The 24,516-nt window shown below is 39.0% G+C and overlaps 1 protein-coding gene across 2 annotated transcripts in view; it reads left to right on the forward strand.

Annotated features, from left to right (window-relative positions):
- Window positions 1-24,516, forward strand: part of LOC129094831 (ephrin type-B receptor 1-like) — an 80,428-nt gene that overhangs the window by 25,991 nt on the left and 29,921 nt on the right. For both annotated transcript variants that reach the window (XM_054603106.1, XM_054603105.1), the window contains exons 2-7: window positions 6,251-6,315; window positions 6,919-7,209; window positions 8,095-8,313; window positions 8,437-8,617; window positions 18,247-18,402; window positions 22,443-22,705. In XM_054603106.1, coding sequence (XP_054459081.1) covers window positions 6,259-6,315; window positions 6,919-7,209; window positions 8,095-8,313; window positions 8,437-8,617; window positions 18,247-18,402; window positions 22,443-22,705 — 1,167 coding nt within the window. In that variant the 5' untranslated portion in view covers window positions 6,251-6,258. The remainder of the gene's footprint in view (window positions 1-6,250; window positions 6,316-6,918; window positions 7,210-8,094; window positions 8,314-8,436; window positions 8,618-18,246; window positions 18,403-22,442; window positions 22,706-24,516) is intronic.

Consider the following 24,516-nt stretch of genomic DNA (forward strand, 5'->3'; position numbering starts at 1 on the left):
GTAGACTTCTTCTCTTTTAGACTGAGAATTCACCAGGCATGTTTTGCATATATGGTTTGGTTATGCTGTGCCCATATTCTTTGAAATTGTATAAAGATATGAAGACGATCAGCCAATAAATTGTAAATTGAAATAAATTTACTCAGCAATTAGTAAGATAATAAATAAAAATGTTTGGGCCAAAAAAGGACAAAATACTAGCATTTCACTTGATTAACTGGCTCACAATAGATATATGCTGATATGTTTTGACACAAAGCCTTCTTCGGAGCACTTTATGTATATGGATCGAGTTCAGTAATAAACACATGAGTAGAGTTAATACACAGCTGAGCGTTGGATCCAATTCTTTAGGAACCAATCACTTTTCTTTCCAATGACTCTGAATACAGGGACCAATAACAAGCATATAATTCAATCTGATCCAAACCTCATTACATACAATATTGAGCTCCACAAAACACTGTTTATGGCCATTATTGTGCTACTATTAAAACAATACACTATATGGCAATAAGGGGACACTTGAATAAACATACATTTTCTCAGTCTTTTTAATTATAGGCTGGTATTACTTGTGATTATATATCATCAAGTGGTCAATGTACCGATTTGTAGTTGGCGTAGGTTTGCTTCAACATAATGTTTTGCAATTGCATATTCAGTACTGCAAGTACGGATGGCAGTTTTGTTCCAGATATTCAATGTTTAAGGCGTTGGTTCGTTTCTCAGAAATATGGTAGACCACAGAGACATAGTAACATATAGATCATATGTGTTGATTTACTGTTTAGCGGCAGGTTTTAGCGTTCAATCTCCCCTTTGTGGGGAACATTGAATGATGTTGTGCCTGTTGATTTGCAGCAGCAGGTGCACATTCCACATGGACGCATGCCAGTTGTTGTCAGCCATGTGGTCTTGTTTTGAGTCATTTCTTTGTACGTGACCGTGCTTTTAATCATGGGTGCTCTCCTGAATGAGTAAAGGGGCAATGATTTGCATTGTTTCAAGCAGAAGTGGTTCAGCTTGAAACACATGCCGGTGTCTCCTGAGTGTCTCTTTAATCTGTGAAGCACAGTGATCGTATTCTGTAGAGAGACAGGCCCGGCCTCATTTCTTTGTTTTTTTGATGATTAAATAAGAGATCAGAACGAGAGGTGGTGTTTACACAATGTCTTTTTTTTTTTTTTTTTTTTTTTTTTTTTTTTTTTTTTTTTGTCTTTTAGTGATATGGGTTTTTTTTGGGGGTCATTTGTAACAGTTTCTTTCCATTTTCCCTCAACCAGTCCCACCACAAAAGGCACTGTAGCTGTCGCCATTGCAGACAGATGCTGTTGGAGGCACCAGTTGGATACAAGGTGTAGCAGCTCAATAGGAATGCATTGGTAGGATTTCGGGTTGAAAGTAGCAGAGTTTAAAGCCTCTTCGTGGGGAATGCAACCATATACAGTGGGTACGGAAAGTATTCAGACCCCTTTAAATTTTTCACCCTTTGTTTCATTGCAGCCATTTGCTAAAATCGAAAAAGTTCATTTTTTTTTCGCATTAATGTACACTCAGCAACCCATCTTGACAGAAAAAAACAGAAATGTAGAAATTTCTGTAAATTTATTAAAAAAGAAAAACTGAAATATCACATGGTCATAAGTATTCAGACCCTTTGCTCAGTATTGAGTAGAAGCACCCTTTTGAGCTAGTACAGCCATGAGTCTTCTTGGGAATGATGCAACAAGTTTCTCACACCTGGATTTGGGGATCCTCTGCCATTCTTCCTTGCAGATCCTCTCCAGTTCTGTCAGGTTGGATGGTGAACGTTGGTGGACAGCCATTTTCAGGTCTCTCCAGAGATGCTCAATTGGGTTTAGGTCAGGGCTCTGGCTGGGCCAGTCAAGAATGGTCACAGACTTGTTCCGAAGCCACTCCTTTGTTATTTTAGCTGTGTGCTTCGGGTCATTGTCTTGTTGGAAGGTGAACCTTCGGCCCAGTCTGAGGTCCTGAGCACTCTGGAGGAGGTTTTCTTCCAGGATATCTCTGTACTTGGCCGCATTCATCTTTCCTTCAATTGCAACCAGTCGTCCTGTCCCTGCAGCTGAAAAACACCCCCATAGCATGATGCTGCCACCACCATGTTTCACTGTTGGGATTGTATTGGGCAGGTGATGAGCAGTGCCTGGTTTTCTCCACACATACCGCTTAGAATTAACGCCAAAAAGTTCAATCTTGGTCTCATCAGACCAGAGAATCTTATTTCTCATAGTTTGGGAGTCCTCCATGTGTTTTTTGGCAAACTCTATGCGGGCTTTCATATGTCTTGCACTGAGGAGAGGCTTCCGTCGGGCCACTCTGCCATAAAGCCCCGACTGGTGGAGGGCTGCAGTGATAGTTGACTTTGTGGAACTTTCTCCCATCTCCCTACTGCATCTCTGGAGCTCAGCCACAGTGATCTTTGGGTTCTTCTTTACCTCTCTCACCAAGGCTCTTCTCCCACGATTGCTCAGTTTGGCTGGACGGCCAGGTCTAGGAAGAGTTCTGGTCATCCCATACTTCTTCCATTTAAGGATTATGGAGGCCACTGTGCTCTTAGGAACCTTGAGTGCTGCAGAAATTCTTTTGTAACCTTGGCCAGATCTGTGCCTTGCCACAATTCTGTCTCTGAGCTCCTTGGGCAGTTCCTTCGACCTCATGATTCTCATTTGTTCTGACATGCACTGTGAGCTGTAAGGTCTTATATAGACAGGTGTGTGCCTTTCCTAATCAAGTCCAATCAGTTTAATTAAACACAGCTGGACTCCAATGAAGGAGTAGAACCATCTCAAGGAGGATCAGAAGAAATGGACAGCATGTGAGTTAAATATGAGTGTCACAGCAAAGGGTCTGAATACTTATGACCATGTGATATTTCAGTTTTTCTTTTTTAATAAATTTGCAAAAATTTCTACATTTCTGTTTTTTTCTGTCAAGATGGGTTGCTGAGTGTACATTAATGCGGAAAAAAATGAACTTTTTCGATTTTAGCAAATGGCTGCAATGAAACAAAGAGTGAAAAATTTAAAGGGGTCTGAATACTTTCCGTACCCACTGTATGTTTTCTACACCGAAGGAAACCAGTATTTTGTTCTCATTCAAAGTGCAATTACTTAGAATATTCAGTACATGTTTCCTGTCTACAAGATAGGAGGGTAGATTTTAAAAGAGCCTCTTCCTGAGACTGTTGTCCTGAGAGTGGGCTCTGTAGGATGTTTGTGTTTTTTGGGAATGCTATAAATAATAATGTTTATGTAACTAGATGCTGTGAAGTCAGTTGGTGCACTCTTTTTTTGTACGTAAGCTTTCTTGAGAAGCTCTCTGTGCCATCCTCTAGCAATGCTAGAGTATGTTTGTCATTTGGTTGAAAAAGCTCACACAAATGTTGACACAAAGCTACTACTAATGAATATATCCCGTTGTTCTCAAAAATTTGCACTCAACACTGCAATTCCTTGGATCCTCAGCAATACACCGGAAGTATGAAGTCAACCCGACAACAACAGTTGTCGAGAAAATCGAAATGCCGCAAGCAAAAAAGAGACTCCTCTATTTTAGTTTGATAAGGTGCTGCTGTAATGGCCAGGATACAAGATATTTGAAATCTGTGATAAAATGCAAAATACTTCTAACGTTAATCAAAGATAAAAAATTATGCTTAGTTGGAGCCCAGAAAGAAGATCAGACATTTGGTACTATTTTTTCAATGTGTACACCCACATTACTCTCCCTGCACTTGTTTTTAATGCTCAAGCTGTGAACAGTATGTAATAACATAAAATGATGAATCACAGAGGTCTCCCAAGAGTTCTTGGGCATTGTGGTGCAATCAATTTTCAAGAAACGTATTGCCAGCAAAGCTGGTATTGTAAGCTAAAAGTGCCTGAGAATATGCCTTGAATACCCTGTTCTTGAAATAGAAATATGGTGGTATGGTGGAGTATGACAGTTCACAACCATTGTTCTATACTTTAAGCAAAATAGAAATATGGTAGTATGGTGGAGTATGACAGTTCACAACCATTGTTCTATACTTTAAGCAAAGCCTTGAATCAAATCCCTTCTTGCAAGACTTTGCTTGAAGGTATAGCTTGTAAGACTACATGAGCTATTCCAACATCTCTTCTGTCAACATTGTGGCTTTCTCTCGGTATTACCATTTTTCTTTTCAGCCTCATTTTTTATTTTTTTTTACCCAAGCTTCAAAGACCTCTGAACAGGCAAAATATGCAAGGCAGAAATATACTTGGTCTATATTCTTCTGTGGATTGGTGTTTGAAAATCTTTGTTGACAACATGCCACTAAACGCACTGAAGCTACAAATTAGGTAGTGACAATTGTCACCGTTTGAATAAGCTTTGGTCCTTTTGACTACACTTTTGATAGTAGACCACATTTTCATGTGACAAGCATGTTTTATTTTCACAAACGACCTTTCCTCCCAAGGGAGAGCTGAAAAACTGGGTTCTGCTGTAATTAGGCTCGTTCACTGGCAAAAAAAAGAAGCACCTAAGGTAGAGGGTGAGATAAAAGACAGGGAAGCAGAGTGAAGGAGAGGATGAAGGTGGGGAGGATGTGAGGAGGACGAGGGAGGAAGATAATGAGAGGCAGGGTGACAGATTGAAAGAGTGCAAGAGGAGGAGAGCATGTCAAGAATCAAGGGGCTGTTTTGCCTGTGGCTGCCTCGTGGGGTGATGTCGTTGAATCTTCTCACCATGTTTTATTACAAAGGACTATGTGTTAAGGTCTGTGATGTCAGCATGCTAACTAAAGTATGTCGGCTTGAGCATCTCAGCCTGTCCACTCGCTGTAGATTTTGCATACAGCAGCAAGTAACAGAAAAAAAAAAAAAAAAAAACAAAAGGGAAGTTATGTTTTTTAGCTTTCTGTGTGGTTCAAACATTATTTTAGTGGCCAAAACATAATTATTTTAATGCTCTTTAATTGCATAACCTCCATCCTGCATTTTAGATAGCATGTGGTGTTCCTTGACCTACTGCAGGTTGCCATTTCAACATTAATGTGCATGGACATGTTGGCATAAATCATTTTTTCTCTCATTACTTTTTTTTCTCATTTTCAAATGTTCCAGTCTGCATTGCTTTGCACATACCAGACAGACAGATGCAGAAAATAGTCTCGGGCTGCTCGCATAGCAAAATTCCCCCATTACCACAGTAGATGGTATAATATGAAGTGTTTTACTTTTACAATTAATGTTGCCATCTGTTTTTATTTTTTTTTTGTTATTATGGGAGTTTACTGTAGCAGATAGAGCTGATAATGTAGGTAAAGTAGGGACATTTAGTCATTAGTGGCCAGATCAGCTGAGTGCTACGTACACACTTTTCAAACAATAGAGTTGTATATTTAATTGCTATTGCTGGCACTGACTGATTTCACCTACATGTAGTTATTATTTAATAATAGTGGTTTAAAAGTTACTTCCCCCGCCTTCATTCTCACCTATGGCCTCTAATTAACATAAGACATTGTTGCTGGTAATTGCTTTCTGTTGCTGTCTGCTAGCGCTGTTGCTAACTGCTACCTGTTCCTAACTGTCCCCTGTTGTTGCTAACTGTTGTAGCTGTTTGAAAAGCTAGCTGTTATTTTTTTTCTCCTGATAACGACTTTTGCTGTTGCTAACTGCTTTTTTTTTTGTTTCTAACTGCTTATGTTGATGCGAACTGCTAATGCTACTAATAACTTTCTGTTGCCAACTTCTATTTATAGACCAGCAGCGATCACTGCAAACTTATTCTCAAATAATTGGATCATCAAATTGCTATTTCTAGGATTCAACAGGATTTAAACACATACTTAATTGTATAATGTAGTAGGTTATACGGTCGTATGTGCATTGAATGATTGTGTTAGGCCTTGGCACTGCCTAGCATGAGATGGATGCTGACTAAGCAAGAAACACTGACATTGTTTATAATTGTATTACTTTTGTTGTCATTGTGTTATATCATTGTTACTTTTTGTTTTTCTAATAACCAGAGGCTTGTTTATTTGTCTAGTTTCATTTGTGGCTAATATCTCTTTTTTGATAGGATGTGGGGGAAAAAAAGGGTAGAAGCATTACAGAAAACAGAGTAAAGCGTTTTATTATGTATATGAATAACCTGCATCACAATGCAGTGTCCGAGCGGACTATCAATTAAACTCATACCTCCTTCTCTTCACCTCTCTTTTTGTCTCTCCTCTCTTTTTGTTTGACAGAGACAGTGATGGATACAAGGACAGCGACTGCTGAGCTTGGCTGGATATCGTTCCCTGCCAACGGAGTAAGAACAATGTGGAGAGGTGTAATGTGCTTGTGTATAGGCGTACCAATGTGTATACTGTGTACCCTTGGGGAAAGCAGTTTGACTAGACTTCACAGTGCTCTAATAAGGAGTCAGTCAAAATCCTAATTACAGTTTGCAAGGTGACACCAATTAACCGCAGTTGATGCAGAACATAATGGATTCCAATAGATCAGGGAGGTGAAGCTTACAAGAGTCTGCAAGAGACAAAGTAATAGAATAGATAAAATAAAATTGAATGAAATAGAATAGGGTCTTCATACCACTTTCTCAGATTTTTTAAATGCTGGCTTGGCTAGTAGTTGGTTACAATAGTGGGGTGTGTGTGTGTATGTGTGTGTGTTTGAGGTGAGCCGCTCTAATTGTGATGAATGGTTGTCCCTCTTCAGAAAAGACAAGGTAGCGGGGCGAAAGAAAACGAACGTGGGAGGGGATTGGGGAGCTAGGAAGAGAGATAGACAAAATGGTAGGGAGGGGAAAGAGAAAGTTTAATTTGTGTCAGGTCTTGGTAAACCCATTAATCATTTTGGCCTCCCCTCTCATCCACACCCCCTGCCCCGTCCTCACACACACATTCCCCAGTGGGAGGAGGTGAGCGGCTATGATGAGAACCTCAACACCATCAGGACTTACCAGGTGTGCAACGTGTTTGAACCCAGCCAGAACAACTGGCTCCTCACGACTTATGTCGACCGGCGAGCGGCACAACGAATCTACGTGGAGATCCGCTTCACCGTACGCGACTGCGCCTCCATCCCCAGCGTCTTGGGCTCCTGCAAAGAGACATTCAACTTGTACTACCTGGAGACTGAAAGGACCTTGTCAGAGGGCATCAAAGGGGTGGAGTACTGGGCCAATGCCCCTTTTCTTAAGGTAATGAGTCCAGAAAAGTGTCTTGTCACATTATAAATTAGCATTTCAAAGTATGGTCTAAATGTTAAACAACACAAAGACAACTTCATTTTATTTTAATTTTTTACATTTAACATGGTAGTGCTAAGTGGTGTAGTACACATGGGCATATTCTGTTCACCCTGGAGAAAATGTAGACCAGACGGTAGAAATCTGACATCTGTGCTAATTCAGTTTATTGGATTGAAGAACATATGAGAGTATCTGAAAAATGCTTTGTCACAGAGCTAGACTACGAAAAGTTGTAATTTTGGAGATACATTCTTTTCTCGGGAAAGGGACAATATACAATCCGAAAGCAAACACTGCACAGATCAAAAAATGTATCGAAAGTCCAGAAGCGGATCACAACAAATGCTGATTTTACTGAACAAAGTCTACAAAAATGTCCCCCCTAAAGTTAGAATTCAACACTGATAGGATCTGTTTTTCTACTGCTCTTTGGTATTAATTCTCTCCTGAAAATGTCATTTACACAGTGTTATGAGTTTGCAGCTTTTCAATTAACTAAACTGAATCAAGTTTCTGTGTAGTTTCACACTGTTTGTGTTGAAGAATCAGAGTGTTGGAAATCTCCTAGCAGACTCTTATGGTGCCATCATCAAAGTTCATTGGGGAAATAGCAAATTATGACTAAATTCTAACATAATGAATTGATGCAATATGTGGTCATAAGGGAATGTTCCCAGTATTATACAGCAGATTCAAACATTACTTAGTGAATCTAAATCTAGAACCAAGGAACAGGGACAGAAAACCTAAAATATATTTTAAAATTTCTCTTGCTTTCTTTTGCCATTCCCATCCTTCCCTCTGCCTTTCTCTGTCTGTCTCTGTCACTGTAAGGTTGACACCATCGCAGCAGATGAGAGTTTCTCCCAGGTTGATTTCGGGGGAAGGCTAATGAAGGTTAACACAGAAGTTCGGAGTTTCGGGCCGTTGTCCAAAGGCCGAGGCTTCCACTTGGCCTTCCAGGATCTAGGCGCTTGCATGTCCCTGCTGGCTGTAAGAGTATTCTACAAGAAATGCCCCAGCATTGTGCAGAACTTTGCTTTTTTCCCGGAGGTATGGAGCAGAACTAACTGAAAACTGTGGTGCTCTTTTCATCAGACTTTGGTGCAGCTGTTGTTCCACATGTATACAGACATTCAAGTAGGTCTTTTTTCTTATGATTCTGATTCTGTGCAGACACTGACTGGAGCAGAGTCCACCTCATTAGTCATCGCTAGAGGAAGTTGTATCCCCAACGCTGAGGAGGTAGACGTGCCCATAAAGCTCTACTGTAACGGAGACGGAGAGTGGATGGTACCCATCGGCAGCTGCAGCTGCAAGGCGGGTTATGAACCAGACAATGGCAACGTGTGTCGAGGTAAATCTGTGCAGTAATGAGGCTGTGCCTGGCCTGTTTGCTGTATTAATTCTCCTTATTTAGAAACCTGTTCTGATGACCTTGCTACAGCAAACACTGTTGCATGCAGCACACAAATGTCATATTGTTTTGTAGCACAAGCCAATGAGCCGTTATGACAGCAAATCAATATCCAGCAAACAAGCACACATGCTTCTAATCAACTATAGCAAACATGCGACAGCAGCAGGCAATACCTCACAAAGCATACAACAAAAAGGTATCACCAAGCTTGGCAAAATCAAACAAATAGTTTTAACCTTAACTTTATATTAAATTTGTGTGTGTTGCAAATATGGTATTGAAATTGTCTTTTGAACAAAATGTTTGCTTTTCAATTCTCTTTGTTTTCCGTTCACTTTGAAAAATGTGCCATATTTAAGTGCTGGCCTGCTTCACAAAACAAGGTTGACTATAAAGCTGAGTCAATTCTGTTGAAAATGCATTTGTTTTTTATGCTGTGTAAGTGTGTCATATCTGGCATTCGTAGCGGAATAATCACAAGCATGTTACATTTTCAGATGTATTTTTGCCCAAGGGTGCGATGTTCCATATGTTAATATTAGTAGAAGCAGACTTGGGTGAACATGGCACAGAAATAGCTCCTCCGTCTCATTTACCTCCTTTTTATATCTGGCCTCCTTCCCCATTTCCTCTCCGAAGTAGTACCTATCATTTCTTATTCTGCCTGGAGAGTCTCATCCATTTTGTGTGTGTACAAGAGAGTGTGGGTGTGGGGGCGTGTGAGCATGTGTGTGTGTGTGTGTGTGTGTGATGTATGTGCATATGGTGAAATGATAAGTGAGGCCGCTTCATCCCATGTTAATTAGTTTAGCATGTTCCAGCCAGATTAGTCTCCTGCAAATTAGTCCTGGACTGCCAGAGAGTGGCGACAAGATAGAGGGGCATCTGGAAGGAAGGAAAGAAGGAGGGAAGGAAGGACAGAAGGAAGATAAAGAAAGTAAAACAGCAGAGCCCTCTGGAGAGTTGGACTGGCAAGAAAGTTAAAAAAAAAAAAAAGGAAAAACCAAGGACAGAAAGGTAAAAACTGCTAGAGATAAAAGAGATAGAGAAAACAGAAGGGACTGATGAATAGTATTATATCTGTCTCTAGTGAAATGCATTACATTTTAGCATTGCCTTTGGTGTCAGTGTCTCTTTTGCACGGAATTACTTTTTCTTTATACAATATTTGTGCGCGTAGAAGGTAAGCCAGAAGAGATTCATGAGAGACATGCTTTTTATATTACAGTGCTATTGATTGCCAGTGCAGAAGGAATAAGGATGAAATCTTCCCAGTACTTTGCTGTCGACCTCTTAAAAGATATTGAGCTTGTAATTGTTCCCTCCCAAAAACTAACTAGAAAGAAGAAATGGCAAATGGGTTTCATATACCTTGATACGCCAAATAAATGTAATATTTATGACAATATAAATTAGTTGAGTTTCAGCTTGGAAGAACCTCATGGGACAGGCGTCTTCAATTAAAATTCAAGAAGGTCCAGTTAAGGAGAATTTTCTTATCCAAAGGTCTGGAACATCACGATATTGTCTAACTTGCGCAATTATTGAGTGCCATATTTATTAAAGTAACCAAGTAGTTTGATCAATGTCTGTAGGAAGTCAGAAACTGACTGTGAAATAAAATAAAGATTGTTTATTATAATTTAATAACCTCTCAACAAATTGAACTGGATGAATTATAAACAATGATGAATTATAAACAATACAAACTCCAATAATAAATAAATGTTCGTCTCTCATTTCAAGTAAAATAAGGGCCGAGTTTAAAAATGAAATACATAACAGAAAGCTTTTGAAAAATGTGACCCTTAAAATAGAGTTCTTCATTTTAGAAAAATGAATTTAACTGAATTGCCTTGCAGCTTTCAATTCATTTTATTCAGGTGTGAAGTGATGTAAATCAACAAAGCCACAATATTATATTCTTATTATCTTCTAAAAGGAGAAGAATGTGTGCAGGGACTTTATCTGTGGCTGTTTAAACCACTTGTTTCCGCTCTATTCCCCTCTCTGTTAACATCATTGTTGGACAGTGGATTAATGTATTAGTATTCTGATCATATTGGACTCTTCGGTTTATTTTCTGTGGCTTCATTTCAGATTTGAGTTAGTACGTTTGCTCAAAGGGAGTTGGGCTTTGTTTCGTAGTGGCGCTTCACATTGACGCTTTTGATAATCGCACATTCTCCAAACATATGATACATACTGGTTTTGAACTGTCCATGGGAAGATTAAATATGTAAGATTCTGTCCCTTCTTTGTTCAGGGGTCTAATCTCGCTGTCCACTTTTCTCTTTTTCGAGCACATGTGAAATAACTTCTGAATCACTTACCTCTTCCACTGTTGGGTCTCTCTCGCCGTCTCTCTCCTGTGTTGCGACGCTTATCAGAATACACATATATGATTGGCCGAGTAAATTCACGTGAGATGGTTTACAATGCCTGTAATTGGTTGGTGTGTTTCATGGACCGCTGACAGAGTGCCCTATAGGCTAGAAAAACTGCCGGTTAAAATAGAAGCGCTCCGTCAAACTATAATAATCCTCAATTATCTATCGGTTGAAGTTCCGTATACAACAGAATCTGGGTCCGGACCCAGACCGCGGTCCGCCTGACCCCTGTCATAGGGGTCACTAATAATAAAAATCATATGAGCAGAGAACAGAATATCTAATTAAATACATAGCTAAAATCAAATTTTAGACAGCACCTATTGGCACCATGTCTTTTCCTACTAATGAAATAACAGAATGTATGATGTTTAAACTGAGGAACCACTATACTGATGTAACAGTTTTTAGTGTTTCTGAGGAAGGGGCTAATTACTGGTTAAACTGCACTTGCACTTGCTCATGCTTCAGGTGATAAGCTTAGTTCATGTTATTTGCTCTCTATGATGGCACAGGTTTTCCACTTTCTTTACCCATCTGCGTCGTGTCACTTTAAGTAGGCTCAGCCTGGCTCATTTTGATACTCTATCAACCACTGAATGGCCAAATGGGGCATTGAGTAGCCAAAGTATCTCCAAATTTTGATCACAATTGATCTTTACATGTTGATCTGGGTGCGGACATGAAATCGTTTCCACAAAGGGAGGGTTTCTATCCCATCCAACTTCAGACATCAAAAGAAGGTGGTGTTTTCAGCTCCTTAACCAATCATCAGTTCCTATAATACTGCTAAATGATTGTGTTTTTCACAAGTTGTCAAGCAATGTAACTTATGGACATTATTTTAAAGTTTCTCATTATCTGACGGAGAAAATGTTCAGTTGTGTCCACTGTTTATATTGTTTATCTTGCCCAGCTCTCCTAGAAAGCTTTAGGGCTTAAACAGCGACTTTAGATGTCGTGGGACAGAGCCTGTTCCGTCTGTCTCCACCAAGCTGGCATCTTTTGGGTGTGCTCTTCTGCCAATCAGCTGATAACAACTTGGCAGGAAGCTGGACTGACTATTGGAACAGATGGTTGTCTTTATATATATCTGTGTGTGTGTGTGTGTGTGTGTGTGTGTGTGTGTGTGTGTGTGTGTGTGTGTGTGTGTGTGTGTGTGTGTGTGTGTGTGCAACAGAGATGTGTTTGTTTTGTGTGTGTGTGTATCCAGTGTGTCTCAACTGTACAAGAAGTGTGTGTGTGTGTGTGTGTGTGTGTGTGTGGCAACAGAGATGGTGTTTGTTTTGCACCAAACCAGCATATTGTGGTAACTATCCAGCAAAACTGTCTCAACTGTACAAGAACTGTGTGTGTGTGTGTGTGTTAAAGCAAAGTAAACATATTTAAATATACCCTACCATTGAGCACACACACAAACTACCCCTGCGATGCTCTAAGAGTTTTTGAAATCTGCAGCCCTTCGCCGCACGCACGCAAGTCTTAAATAATTGATCAGTGAGTCTGAATGCCAACTTTAGACAATTGTCATCCACATGGTCGCTGTGTGCCTCCACACAGCTGGCTAAAGGCTCAGGGAAACAGAGGGAATAATATTTTCCTCTCTCTTTGTACCCTTTTTTACTATTTCCTTCTTTCTTTCATTCTTTCTTTCTTTCTTTCTTTCTCTGTTTTTCTCTCTAGAAAAGACATCTATGTGCATTCCTATTATCCCTCCTATCTTTGGCATTTTTCCCAACTTTTGGGGTTACGATCCGTTCTTAGATTTCCTCCATTTGCATGATGGATTTTCATTCTTGTGAGCTGGGTCAATTAAAACTAAAAAGGCATTCCTATTTTTGACTTTTCTATCCACACAAAATAAGTTACATGCAACTACAATTATAAGAGTAAAGTAATCTACCTCCTTTTGTAAAGGGGTTCAAAGCTCTGAACGTTCAACTAGTCTCCTCTAGAATGTTACTCTCCAAAGAGTTGATTTTAAAAAGTGGTACAATTATTTCGCATGCCAATATATTATTTTGAACTGCTGTTTTTGTCATGAGAACTTTCACACTGTACATGAATATTATGCAACAAAAAAGCGACAGAATTATTTTTCAGATCAACATAAATATTCTGATCTTTGCATCGAGAATAAAGGCATCAACCAATCACGTTGTGCGGAACAGATATATTAAAAAGCAAACACTATAGTGTTCAAAAGCATGGAGGCTCCACAGACTGCAAACTTTGTTAGTCATTTCAACCTTGATAAAGGCAGCAAAGATCCACTCCTCGCGTTCTTACCTTGCACACTAAAAGCCCGAGACATACACACTGCGAAACCAAAGGCCAATTCAATCAGAGCGTTTTGCTAAAAGGAAACTCAATAAAATAGCTTACAGTGGCTTAAGCTATACAACAAGACTGATCCTGGATCTCAGTAATTGCTCCTCTGTCTGCAAAAATCTATTTGAACCTTTTATTGAAAAAGTGCTGCACCTGTTTTCCCATCGCTGCCGGTATGAATAGTGTTAATGCAAAAAAGTTGCATGCCAGTATTTTTTGTGTTGTTTATTCGTCACGCCCTTGGTTTGTAATGGCCTTGTTGTCGATCAAAGTCACACTTTATGCTAAAATTGTTAGCACATTTCATTAATGAATGGCTTTCTATCTTATTGGAGGCAGATTACAACTCACTCAGACTTTGACAAAGTCCCACTGGTGTCATGCAACATTTTGTCAGTTTCATCCTATAAAAATGGCACACACTGTTAATGTTTCACAACATGCACATATAGTGTTAGTATTTAAAATCCTGAGACAGCTGGACACGAAGTGAGAGAGATAACTATAGGCTACTGAGAGTCATTTAACAGAGAGAGAGAGAGAGAGGGAGCAAGACTTGTTGCCATGGTGACATGCCCCATGCGTATGAGCAAGGTTGTTGAATAAATGACCTTGACAAGCCAGATGTCTATCTGCCTATTCAAGACACAAATAGGCAGATAAAGGCAGAGGCCGTTGACACTCCTGAACAGACGACTTCAAAGAAAAGTCTGAATATAAAGAAACTAATAGAAAGGTAGAGTGACATAGACAGACGCAGTGAAAAAGGAGTGAAAGTGTGTCTGACAAAAAGGTAGATTCAGGGTAACATTGGGAAATCTATAGCTGAAGAAAATTTGAATGTGTGAGATAAAATAATGGCTTGAATTGATATTCAACCGGTACACACACTTTGCAACTGGTTTCAATAGTACGAGACTCTTTGCCTTTCAGAGCCATTTACTTTTTAAAAAAAGTATTTTTGGGCCATTTTTGTCCCTTTTATTACAGTTAGTTGAGAGAAGACAGGAAAGGAGGGATCTAGAGCTGCAGCCGCTGGTGTCAAACTTCAGACGTTGCACTTCCTAATCTGCATCTTAACCCCTAAGCAGGTGCATTCAACAGCTTTTTTACTATTGCAATAGCTGATTGCACTTTTGGGGCAGCGCACCAAGCTGTAAGCACAACATTGACATATTATTGCCTTATAAAGTTGTTAGTGTAAATGTGTTAGCAAACAGTTGCTTTTTTACGGAGCAAAACTAATATTCTTAGGTCTTGTTTCTGGTGCAAACTAGTCCAATATCCACTCTCATTTAGGTCTCTTTTTGGTGTCTTCCAACACCCGAAGAAAATATCTGACTATAGCTGGTAAATACTCCACTATGTTCACCAGCTAGTCTCTAACTAGGTCTGTCTGCTGTTTGGTGGCATGGTGGTGCACAAAAGGCTTTTGGAGCTTTTTAGCTGAAACGCATGCCTGCTGCGGCCGAAAATGATAAAGTCCTGCAGTATGATATGAAGTGTACCTCATATCTGAGATGTGAGTAGTTTCTTCAAGCTCTCTGGTTCATGCACAATGTAATATGCAGTAAAAAAAAATGGGGGCAGAGCACAGCATCCTGCATTGTAAGTCATGTTAGAACAAAAGCATCGGCAAGACCCATAAATAATAATATAACATTTCAGGAAAGTGAAAACAAAAGAGCAGTGCTGCAGATATAGTGATATTGAGAGGGAAGAATAACAAGAGCAGTTTTATTGTTCCTCTTATTATCCTCTGCTCGATTCTTTGTCTTTCCTCTATGAGTTTTTCTTTGTTTGTTTCTGTCTGGTTTTTTTTCCCTGAACAAAATCTGCCTGACCCTTAAACCCTTTAAAGTTTGATTAAGTGACACTCTGAGGCACTTAACTTGCTGGCACTTTGTCTCATTTACCTCTTCCCTTCAATTCGTGTTATCATTTGGGCTCCAGTTTGTACAGACTCCGTAAAAGCCTGCTTGTGCAATCCTCCTCTGCCCGCCACCATAAATCTGTGTAACATTTGCATTTTGGTCTTACAGCATCTAAAGCATCTTCGAGATAAAGTGAGCATTCATTACAGCGGAGGAAGTGCTAAAGATTAATCAAAACTGGAAACAAGTAACATTAAAAAAACTCATTTGGTTTTTCCCTCAGCCTTTTGGCAGAGCGTTCGTTTCAGTGTAATTTCTCATTTCACACTTCTGTTTCCCTGTTCGGCTTTCTCTTTTACTTGAAGTCGTAATTCAGAATGTGTTTGCCCTCAACAAAAAGGCACTTATGAATCCCATGTGTTAATTAAAGCAGGTGTCCTTCTCAGATGCAAAATACTCTCACTTAATGTGATATATTTAACTTAAGATGTTTGACCATGTCACGATGTTGCATTTCATTTGTTTAGTGAATCTTTTTCGACTTTTGCTTCAAACTAGCTGTTAGACGTTTAGTTAGAATTGGCTGTCAGTCACACAGTCAGTTGTAGGAGTGCAACTGAGGTAGCAGCGTTTCTGCACAAAATGGAGCTTTGAAGTGTTCGATTGTTTACCAGCTTGGAAACGTTTGATTTACCTGAGCTACTATCAAAATCCCTCAGAAAAGAAACGTTATATTAAGTATCCAGCCTGAAAAGTGAGCATGAACTCTTCTATCCCTGAATAGATGAACAGTTGTTTTTAATATTTTAACATAGACTGATTGACTGATTGTAGGTGCTCTGAATTTTTCAAGCTTTTTCTTTGAAAGCTGTGCTTTATTTATTATTTGTAATAAACAACCATGAAAGCACCGCTAATGGCCAACGAACAAAGGTTCCGTTCCGTAACATTATGATCACTTGTTATCTTGTAAAATGTAGTTTTGGTAAGAAACTTGGATAAATACATATGTTTGGAGCAGATGTTTTCACGGCAACATAAATAGATATTAGAGATGAATTATGACCTGTTTACAATACCACCAAGCAGCCTATAATACATCATTAAAACTACTAATGACAAGATTTGTTTTAATCGATAAAAATTAAATATTTTATCCCCTTATCATTTTAATTGGTGCTTTTTGAAAAAAAAAACACTTAAGATGACTATAACAAAGTGGAAGAATAACATTAAGAATTTCTTATGGATTACTGACTTTAGAATGTCTAAAGTTGTTGAAATGTTGAAATTCTTTTTTGGGACCGTGGCAAAAATAAAAATGAGCCTTGTTGACTAGCTGCTATAATCAAACAACAAAGGGATCTTTATCTGCCAATATGGATCATCAATGATCGGTTATTAGTATTAGCAGCAAAAAAACCTGATCAGGGATCTCTAAAAGTTATATTTCCTCCTTTCTTTGTGCTGATCCGATCTGTGATCTGATCCGTAAGTGGTATAATCCGTTGCACCACTTATTATTTGTAAACGTTTTTGGCTAGGACTTGCTTGAAAAACAGTAAATCTCATCTCAAGAGACCCTCCTAGTAAAATAAAGGTTAAATAATAATTACCAGCAAACACAGTTCCAGAAAACATTTGAGGCAAGAGAGACGTGACTGTCATTTATCAGCAGCACTATTTCTAACATACTGTGCTTAATTTGATCAAAGAGACAGTAAAATAGATACCGATGAATACATTTAACCAAAACAGTAGCAGCCACGATTCTGGTCTATGACATTATGTTCAGACAAAGGTCTACCAATAAAAAATTCATGCCAAAAAATTTAAATGCATTGCTACTTTCAGCAGACCAGCTGGAAAAAAGAGGACTATGCATACAAAAGTGGAATACCAGAAGTAGTGTTTTTGGTTAAAAATACAGCAAGTGGTGTGAAATGGCAGTTCTGAGAAGGAAGTACAGTAATGGTTGAGTGAGAACTTTTAATTTCTTCGCTTTGTTTTTGGTTGAACCGCATGAATGTTAACTGAAGATTTCCCCTGTATGAACAGCGAAGCAATGCACAGCACAGATTTAAGGCAGACTAGTGATCAAAAGATGGAAAGTTTAAGAGGTTATTGTGTAACAGATGGGTGTTAAATGCACATGATCCAATGGAGATAACTACAAAGGCTCAGGCATATGGTTAAATGGGCGCTGCTCTTCCTCAAATTCAAGGATGCAGAGGGACACATAACAAGACCTGCTGGCATTCACATTTAATGAACCCTGTAGATGAGAGACAGGCATCACTTTAAATTCTCTACAGAAGTGAAACTCAGACTCCAACCTTCATTACTGGGCTTGTCTCATTCCAGTTGAGTTGAGTTCAGTCACTATTATCCCAGAGGGGAAACTTGACTTGCAGTCAGGTGTAGAAGATTAAAAACACTGGTACAAGACAAAAATGTAAACAACAATATGCTTCTGCAATGCAAATGATATAAAAGCATGCTGTATGCTCAGAACCAACCGTTCCTGGATAAATAACAGTTGGATAAATGGAAACATCATCTTTCAGAATTCATATATGTGTTTCATGTCACAAAGAATGATTCAATTAATATTTATGTATAAACAACTCTGACCCAGTTAAAGGAACCAGAGACATGAAACTATAATCTACACTGCAGATAATCAGTGTGACACTGTGGACGTACACCATAATATTTTTGTATATCCTGTTAAGAAAATGTGCTGCTTTTCTCATAAAATCCCCCTCTGTGCTTTGTCAACCTTATACTGCCAGTAATAACTTCACCACTGCAGGGTCTTTCTAAAACAAAGTTTGCCAAATGTCTTGTCACCAAGACAAATAAAAGGCCCACAAACATAGTTTATTTGTCGTGTTTCATCCATGTTGAGGAGGCTGAGTGGTGTATTTGGTTTTTAATGTTTTTTCTCTCCTTCTCTCTTACTCTTCAGCTTGCCCTCAGGGCACCTTTAAGTCGTTCCAGGGGATAGGATTATGTCAGCAATGTCCGCCGAACAGCCGCTCCACCATCGAGGCCGCCACAATCTGTGGTTGTCGCAACGGATATTACCGCGGAGACATGGACAAACCGAAGGACGTGTGCACCAGTGAGTCTGTCTCTCTCTTTCGAACAAACACACACAAAAAAAACAAAAAAATAAATACTCAATAAACCTCTAAAGAGCATATATCCGACTGTGGTTATGCCTCAGGGTGGCAGAGACAGGTTTGTGAAGGCAGATCTTTGGACTGGACTTACCAATAGCTGACATATTACAGCATATCAGTGTTTGACATCACCGACAGTCCAATATCTCATCATTGAATTAAAGGCCAATATCTGCTTTGATTTATTATTCCAACCCTAATTCCATGCACCTCATTCAGAGCTGGTGCGCCGCAATGTTCCCATCCTTGTTTGGGGATTTGGGGAGCAGTAAGTAATAACACTGCCACACTCCTCAGGCTTTCCATTGAAGTGAATATGTGTTTAGTGTGTCAAAGAGGCTATATTGCTATGCAAGACGAGGCACAGAGTTTGAAAAACGCTGCCTCTCCGTTCCTCAGAGAGATGGTGTAAGTAGGTTGAGACATGAATCATTTTGGACTGTCTCTGTAGCTCGTCTCAAACTGTGAAACTGTGCGTATATGTCTGTGTGTGTGTAGTTGCATGCCCATGTTTGTGCACGCCCTGACCTGAATACATGTTTTTTAAGGCTATAAAAAGCTCTGGTTCATTCATGGGCTGATCATTATTGTTCCATCTTACATTCATGAATGAATTTTCAACATTCTGCCAGAAGAATATATACAAGTTTACCTGAAAACTGTTTGCTGCAATATAAAAATGTGTGCAATATTCAAAGACAGTGACTGTTGGCAACCTTTTTATCCTTGCATGCACTTAAAAGCACATGCAGCCGAACCGGCTACATAAACAAAGCACAAAGAAACTCGCATTACAACACACAATGGTGAGAATGACGACAGAGACATCTTGTACCTTTATAATTGGGTATAGTTACTGCTTTGCATCTATGTTTCATTCAATTTGAATGGGGGTCTGCAAAAAAAACATGGCGTAGTTTTAACTGTTTTCACTTCCTGATGTATTGGGGTAAATTCCTGGATTCACTTACCGACACATGTGTTTTGGTTACCATATTTGCTTGAGTAAGTGTAGCCTATAGTGGATTGTTTTCACTGTACAGACTTTTTGGACAGTTCCTGAGTTTATCTTTTGACGTCATCCTGAAACAGCTTATCTGCTATCACACGATCCTGTGGTTGGTTTGCTTTGTACCACAAACGAACTGCACCTGAAGCAGACGCAGTTTAAAAGAACCAACTTTTGAGGCAGTCTTACTCAAGTTGTCCCAGAGTTTGATTGACAGCTTCCTCTCCAGTCTGTACGAATTGAACCAAAAGCGCCAATACGCCAGAGGTTAGGTGTGAAAATAGGCTTAGAGGCATACGGTTATCAATGTTGTTTTAAAATGTTGACATAATGATCCATGAAAAAATCCATATAGGCAATAAATTATCTAATTCCTCACCAATAGATGTATTCCACTTCAGAGGATTTAAAGTTATTATTATTGCTATTATTTTATAGTTGGGGCAATATTTGCAATTGTTTTTGTTCCTTTACTGTTATTGCCGTTAAAACCATGCCAATACTGATCATCTGTTGCAGTATATTACTGAGAGAACATAAAAAAGATTTTGCCTCAGTTGTTATGGAAAACATTCTGGGGTTATCTTATTCTGACAACAGAGAAATTGCATTAATAGCCTCACCTCAACCAAGCAGCAACACATTCTCGAAATTACACTGACAGATGATAAAAAAAAACCTTCCCCAGTGAAAAGGTGTCAGGTGTCAACTTACTCAGCCTACACAGCTTTGTGAATTAAATTGGTACTTTCAATTCAAGAGCAAAAAAACAAATGGAGTCACAAGTACAAACATATCAGCACTGGAAAAGAAGACTGAAAACTCTGAAAATCTGTCGGAAAAACTTATTCGGTTAAAAAAAACGATATAAAATCTGATCAGTGAGATGGAAGAGTGAGCGTGCAGTGTGCGAATCGCTGCCTGACGGAAAATCATTCCCTCAACTTGCCTCATTGACTGCATAGGTACGGAGGAGGGGTGTGTGAAGACACTTTTAAGACAGTGAGGAAGCGCAGAGAGTGGTTATGCGAAGACGGCTTTAACCCTTTGAAGTGGAGCGGTTTCTATGTTGCAGGAGTTTATTCATTCATTCATTCATTCATTCATTACTGTATTTGCTGTGAACTCTGTTTATTTCTGACACTGTAAAAGGTGTTTTTTTTATGCTATTCACATCAAAAGTGAGAATTGAGTGAATATCTGTGTCGATTATTGTGAGTATGATTATAATGCGCAGTTTCTATAACTGTTTATAAAATGGTACTTAGGTTTTCAATCCGTCACTGATTGTTAGCACTTAGATTCTGCAGTGCACATATTCATATTCCACAGGGCTATATCAGACATTCCTTATGACTCTGTGATTTGACATATGCCAAGGTTGAATACCCATTTCATTTCTTGTTCCAACATGTCCTGTGGATGTGTCTGTGTTTGTTTTGGGCCTGTTTGATGTGTGTGAACAGTCGAGAAGAAGTGAACCCGCTAGGTTTAACCTTGTGAAAACTCTGGGTGTGCGTTTAAGACGCACTTTAACACCCTAAAAGCCAGAGCTTCTCTTCAGATCAAAGAGATGAGCTGACAGAAAAGAGAGAGAACCACCAAGAGTGAGGCACTGTCTGACTGACTGAGTGAAGAGTGACAGACAAAAAGATTATTTGGCTGGTGGTGAGCTGTTAGGTCACCTTCTGACTGTTAGAGACAGGGTAGGCAAAATTCTTACATCACTGACTGTCACTGAAGTAGAAGTAAAGGAATCACCCTCATATTCAGTGGTCAAAACTAGTTTTGCATAGCCAGACGTACCTCCACAGCGCTGTCAGTGCTAAGGAAAAGTCTGGCTCAACACATTATAATTCTGGTTTAGGGGAATAAACGCCCTGGCTTGTTTATAATAGTCTTGAAGAAATACAATAGTCTTGGGCAACTCTAGGCCCACAATGCAGCAATGGTACCTTTGAAAAATAGATGCCGACTGAAATTGGTGACCAACAAAGTAGTAGTAGTTCTGAAATGCAGCCTTTAAACCCAGGAACAGACAACACTTTTACCATTTCCAATATTATATCCCAAATCTTTAGACAATATCAAGTCTGATATCACAATATTGATATGATATCAATATATTGCCCAACCTCTTTCTGTTGCTTCTTCAGATTAACCTTGTGTTTTGTATGAATCATTTAGGCTGCGGCTCATGATTATTTTCAGTATTTAATAATTGTTCAAAAGTTAAAGAATATTCACTTATCGGAATAATTGAGGCATCGATTAACTGTTTTTGCTCTATTGTCAAATCTTTATTTAAAAAACAGCTAGTAACTACTGCCATTAGATGAATATTTCGGGGTGAAATTTAGAGAGCTGGTTGTACAAAGTTGCGCCTCAAATGTTTCGGAAGGTATTGGGTAACCCTATTTTTCTCATATTTTTCAATTTAAAAGTGTATTTGGAAATCTAATCTTAAACCACGGGACACAAACTGTACTTTGATAAGTTTTGTTTAATTTTTAACAGTAATTCAGTAATGGGTCAAACTTGCTTTTGGAAAATATTGTGGGTAAAAGGACTATGATACTCAAGCTTTTGTATTATCAATAAATCTGACATGGTGCCCTTCCATCACACATTTACTTCAATTTCAATGTGAGACTTCTTGGCCTGTTAGTTACTGTAATATTACAGTGTATACAACTTAAATGCTACCATTGCTTATTGCAGTGATGCACTGCTTATACAACAGCTTGCCTTAGCTATAAAATACCTGACATCCTGTAATAGTTAAAACAGTATCTATACATAAGCCATTAGTTGGCACCTCTTAATGAATAAACAAATTGTTTTCTCCAGCGCTCACCGTAATGAGGTTTGATTGCATCCAGGTGTGGAGCAGTGATTTAGTTGACAGACTCTGACACAGTCTCTAGAAACATGTTGTCAGTCTTGTAACGTCCAATCATCTTTCTCTAGGTGTCCCGTCGGCTCCTCGCAATGTGGTCTCAGTCGTCAACCAGACATCGGTGCAGCTGGAGTGGCACCCACCACGGGACATCGGGCACCGTGACGACCTGTCATATAACGTTGTGTGCCGCCGGTGCCACAGCAGTGAGCGCCGGGCGTGTCAGCCATGTGATGACAACGTGGCCTTCGTTTCGGGCAAGCATGGGTTAAAGGAAACAAGGGTGGATATCAGCAAGCTGCGAGCCCACACATCGTACACCTTTGAAATACAGGTTTGTCCTCTGAGCAGAGAGAAGTGAATTCATGAAGCTTTATTGATTCCATATGCATGTTGTTAAGTGTTGTTAAAGGAATACTCAAATGGAAATCTTTATTTTGAATATCACACCCTTACTTCCATTGAAATGTGTGTTGAAAGTCTACTTTCCTTAGTTAGGTTGGGTGGATCCACTCTTGTGTTAATATGCAAATAGCTGTCAGATATTCACTCTGGTGCTCAAGGATACTGAGGCTGCATAGCTGCTTGTGAACATGAAGGCTTTTTATGCCCAATTTCCTGTTATATTATGTTCTATCAAACCCCAAGGCCAATCTGATGCAATATAAAGCCAGTACGATGGTGGACCCTTAATCTTCTGGTATTGGCCGTCTTACCATCAAGGCTGGGTGTCCAAATCAAGGTTACCTACGTAATTGTTAAGGGAAGGAAGTATATTACTTTACTTACTCCATTCAGTCCTGGATTGTGAAATCTCTCACAATTTTCTAATTTAAATGGTGCCAAATCTTTTATCAAAGTCCAATGGACCTATTAATAATAATAAATATATATATATTTTTAAGGAATGCGTGACTTGATCCATTTTGAATGCAGTCTGTTGTGGGACGGGCGGATCAATAATGATGTATAAATGAATGACTAAACAATGACCAGATTGTGAAAGTATTGATTGTTATTTAATGTGCTTACTGAAAGCAGCCACTATTAAAGATAGAGCTGAATATCCATAGGAATATACATCCAAAATGAAATTGCCCACCAAGTGAAAACACTGACAACTTACTGCTTTTAAGGAAATAAATAGTGGCATCAGAGTTAGGGTTCCTCTGAAGACCGTAACCTGCCAAATTAGTTTTTGGTAGTAGAATTATCTGATATTTTGGAATCATCAGAATCTTAAGGAAAGGAAAAACATAAAATAAAATGTGATATGAGAAAGAAAGAAAGAAACAAAGAAAGAAAGAAAGAAACAAAACAACATAGAATTAGAGCTCGGAGTAAGACATTAAGCTAGCGTCACTAATTATCACGTCTCTGTTTAATGATTTGCTGTGACTGAAGACATTGTTTTGGCCGCCAAAATGATTAACTAAGCTCATGACAAACAATATGTGGCAGCTAATTAGGTGGTCTTTAAAATGCACTCCGAACCTGTTAATTGTGTCTTTGTGTTGGCAAGAAGAGACAGACGGTGAGACTTTACAGTTTCATAAAGACATAGGCAGCGCTTCTACACTGTTATTCAAACCATCTCATTGTTGCTGTTAGTTGACTTTTTGTTGAATCCCTCCCCTGAACAGCGACAGTGCCTGTCTTGTTCTTTAACACTCCAGCAACCTTAACCAGTCATCATTATGTCTGAAAAACTCATCCTAAAAGCATTTCTCTTGTCATATTTAAATAAAAGATAAATTTATAAGTATAGGAAATGACAGTTTGATATTACATTTCCTTAATCCTACTTATAATTGTAGAACTAACTAGCTCTACAGTGAAATACATGCATTTGCACAAAACATTTCTTTATATCCATGTCTTCATCAACTGGTGAAATTTCATTTTGTCTGGGAAATGCAGCTTTAGCCTCATTATTCGCGCACAATATCATGAATATGTACTTTTGAGTGCATATTTAGGATACATTTACGGTGCCATACCATTGTTCAGATGGCCAATTATTCTGAAACCTCAAGGGTCCCAAAAATGTCCAATTGAACCAAAGGCCAATATGTCTGACAGCCGGTTTTACGCCAAAACAAACACTTCCGAAGGCCCTGCCTCCAAAAATACAGATTTACAATG

Source organism: Anoplopoma fimbria, chromosome 8 (genome assembly GCF_027596085.1).
Source record: "Anoplopoma fimbria isolate UVic2021 breed Golden Eagle Sablefish chromosome 8, Afim_UVic_2022, whole genome shotgun sequence".
Classification (NCBI taxonomy): domain Eukaryota; kingdom Metazoa; phylum Chordata; class Actinopteri; order Perciformes; family Anoplopomatidae; genus Anoplopoma; species Anoplopoma fimbria.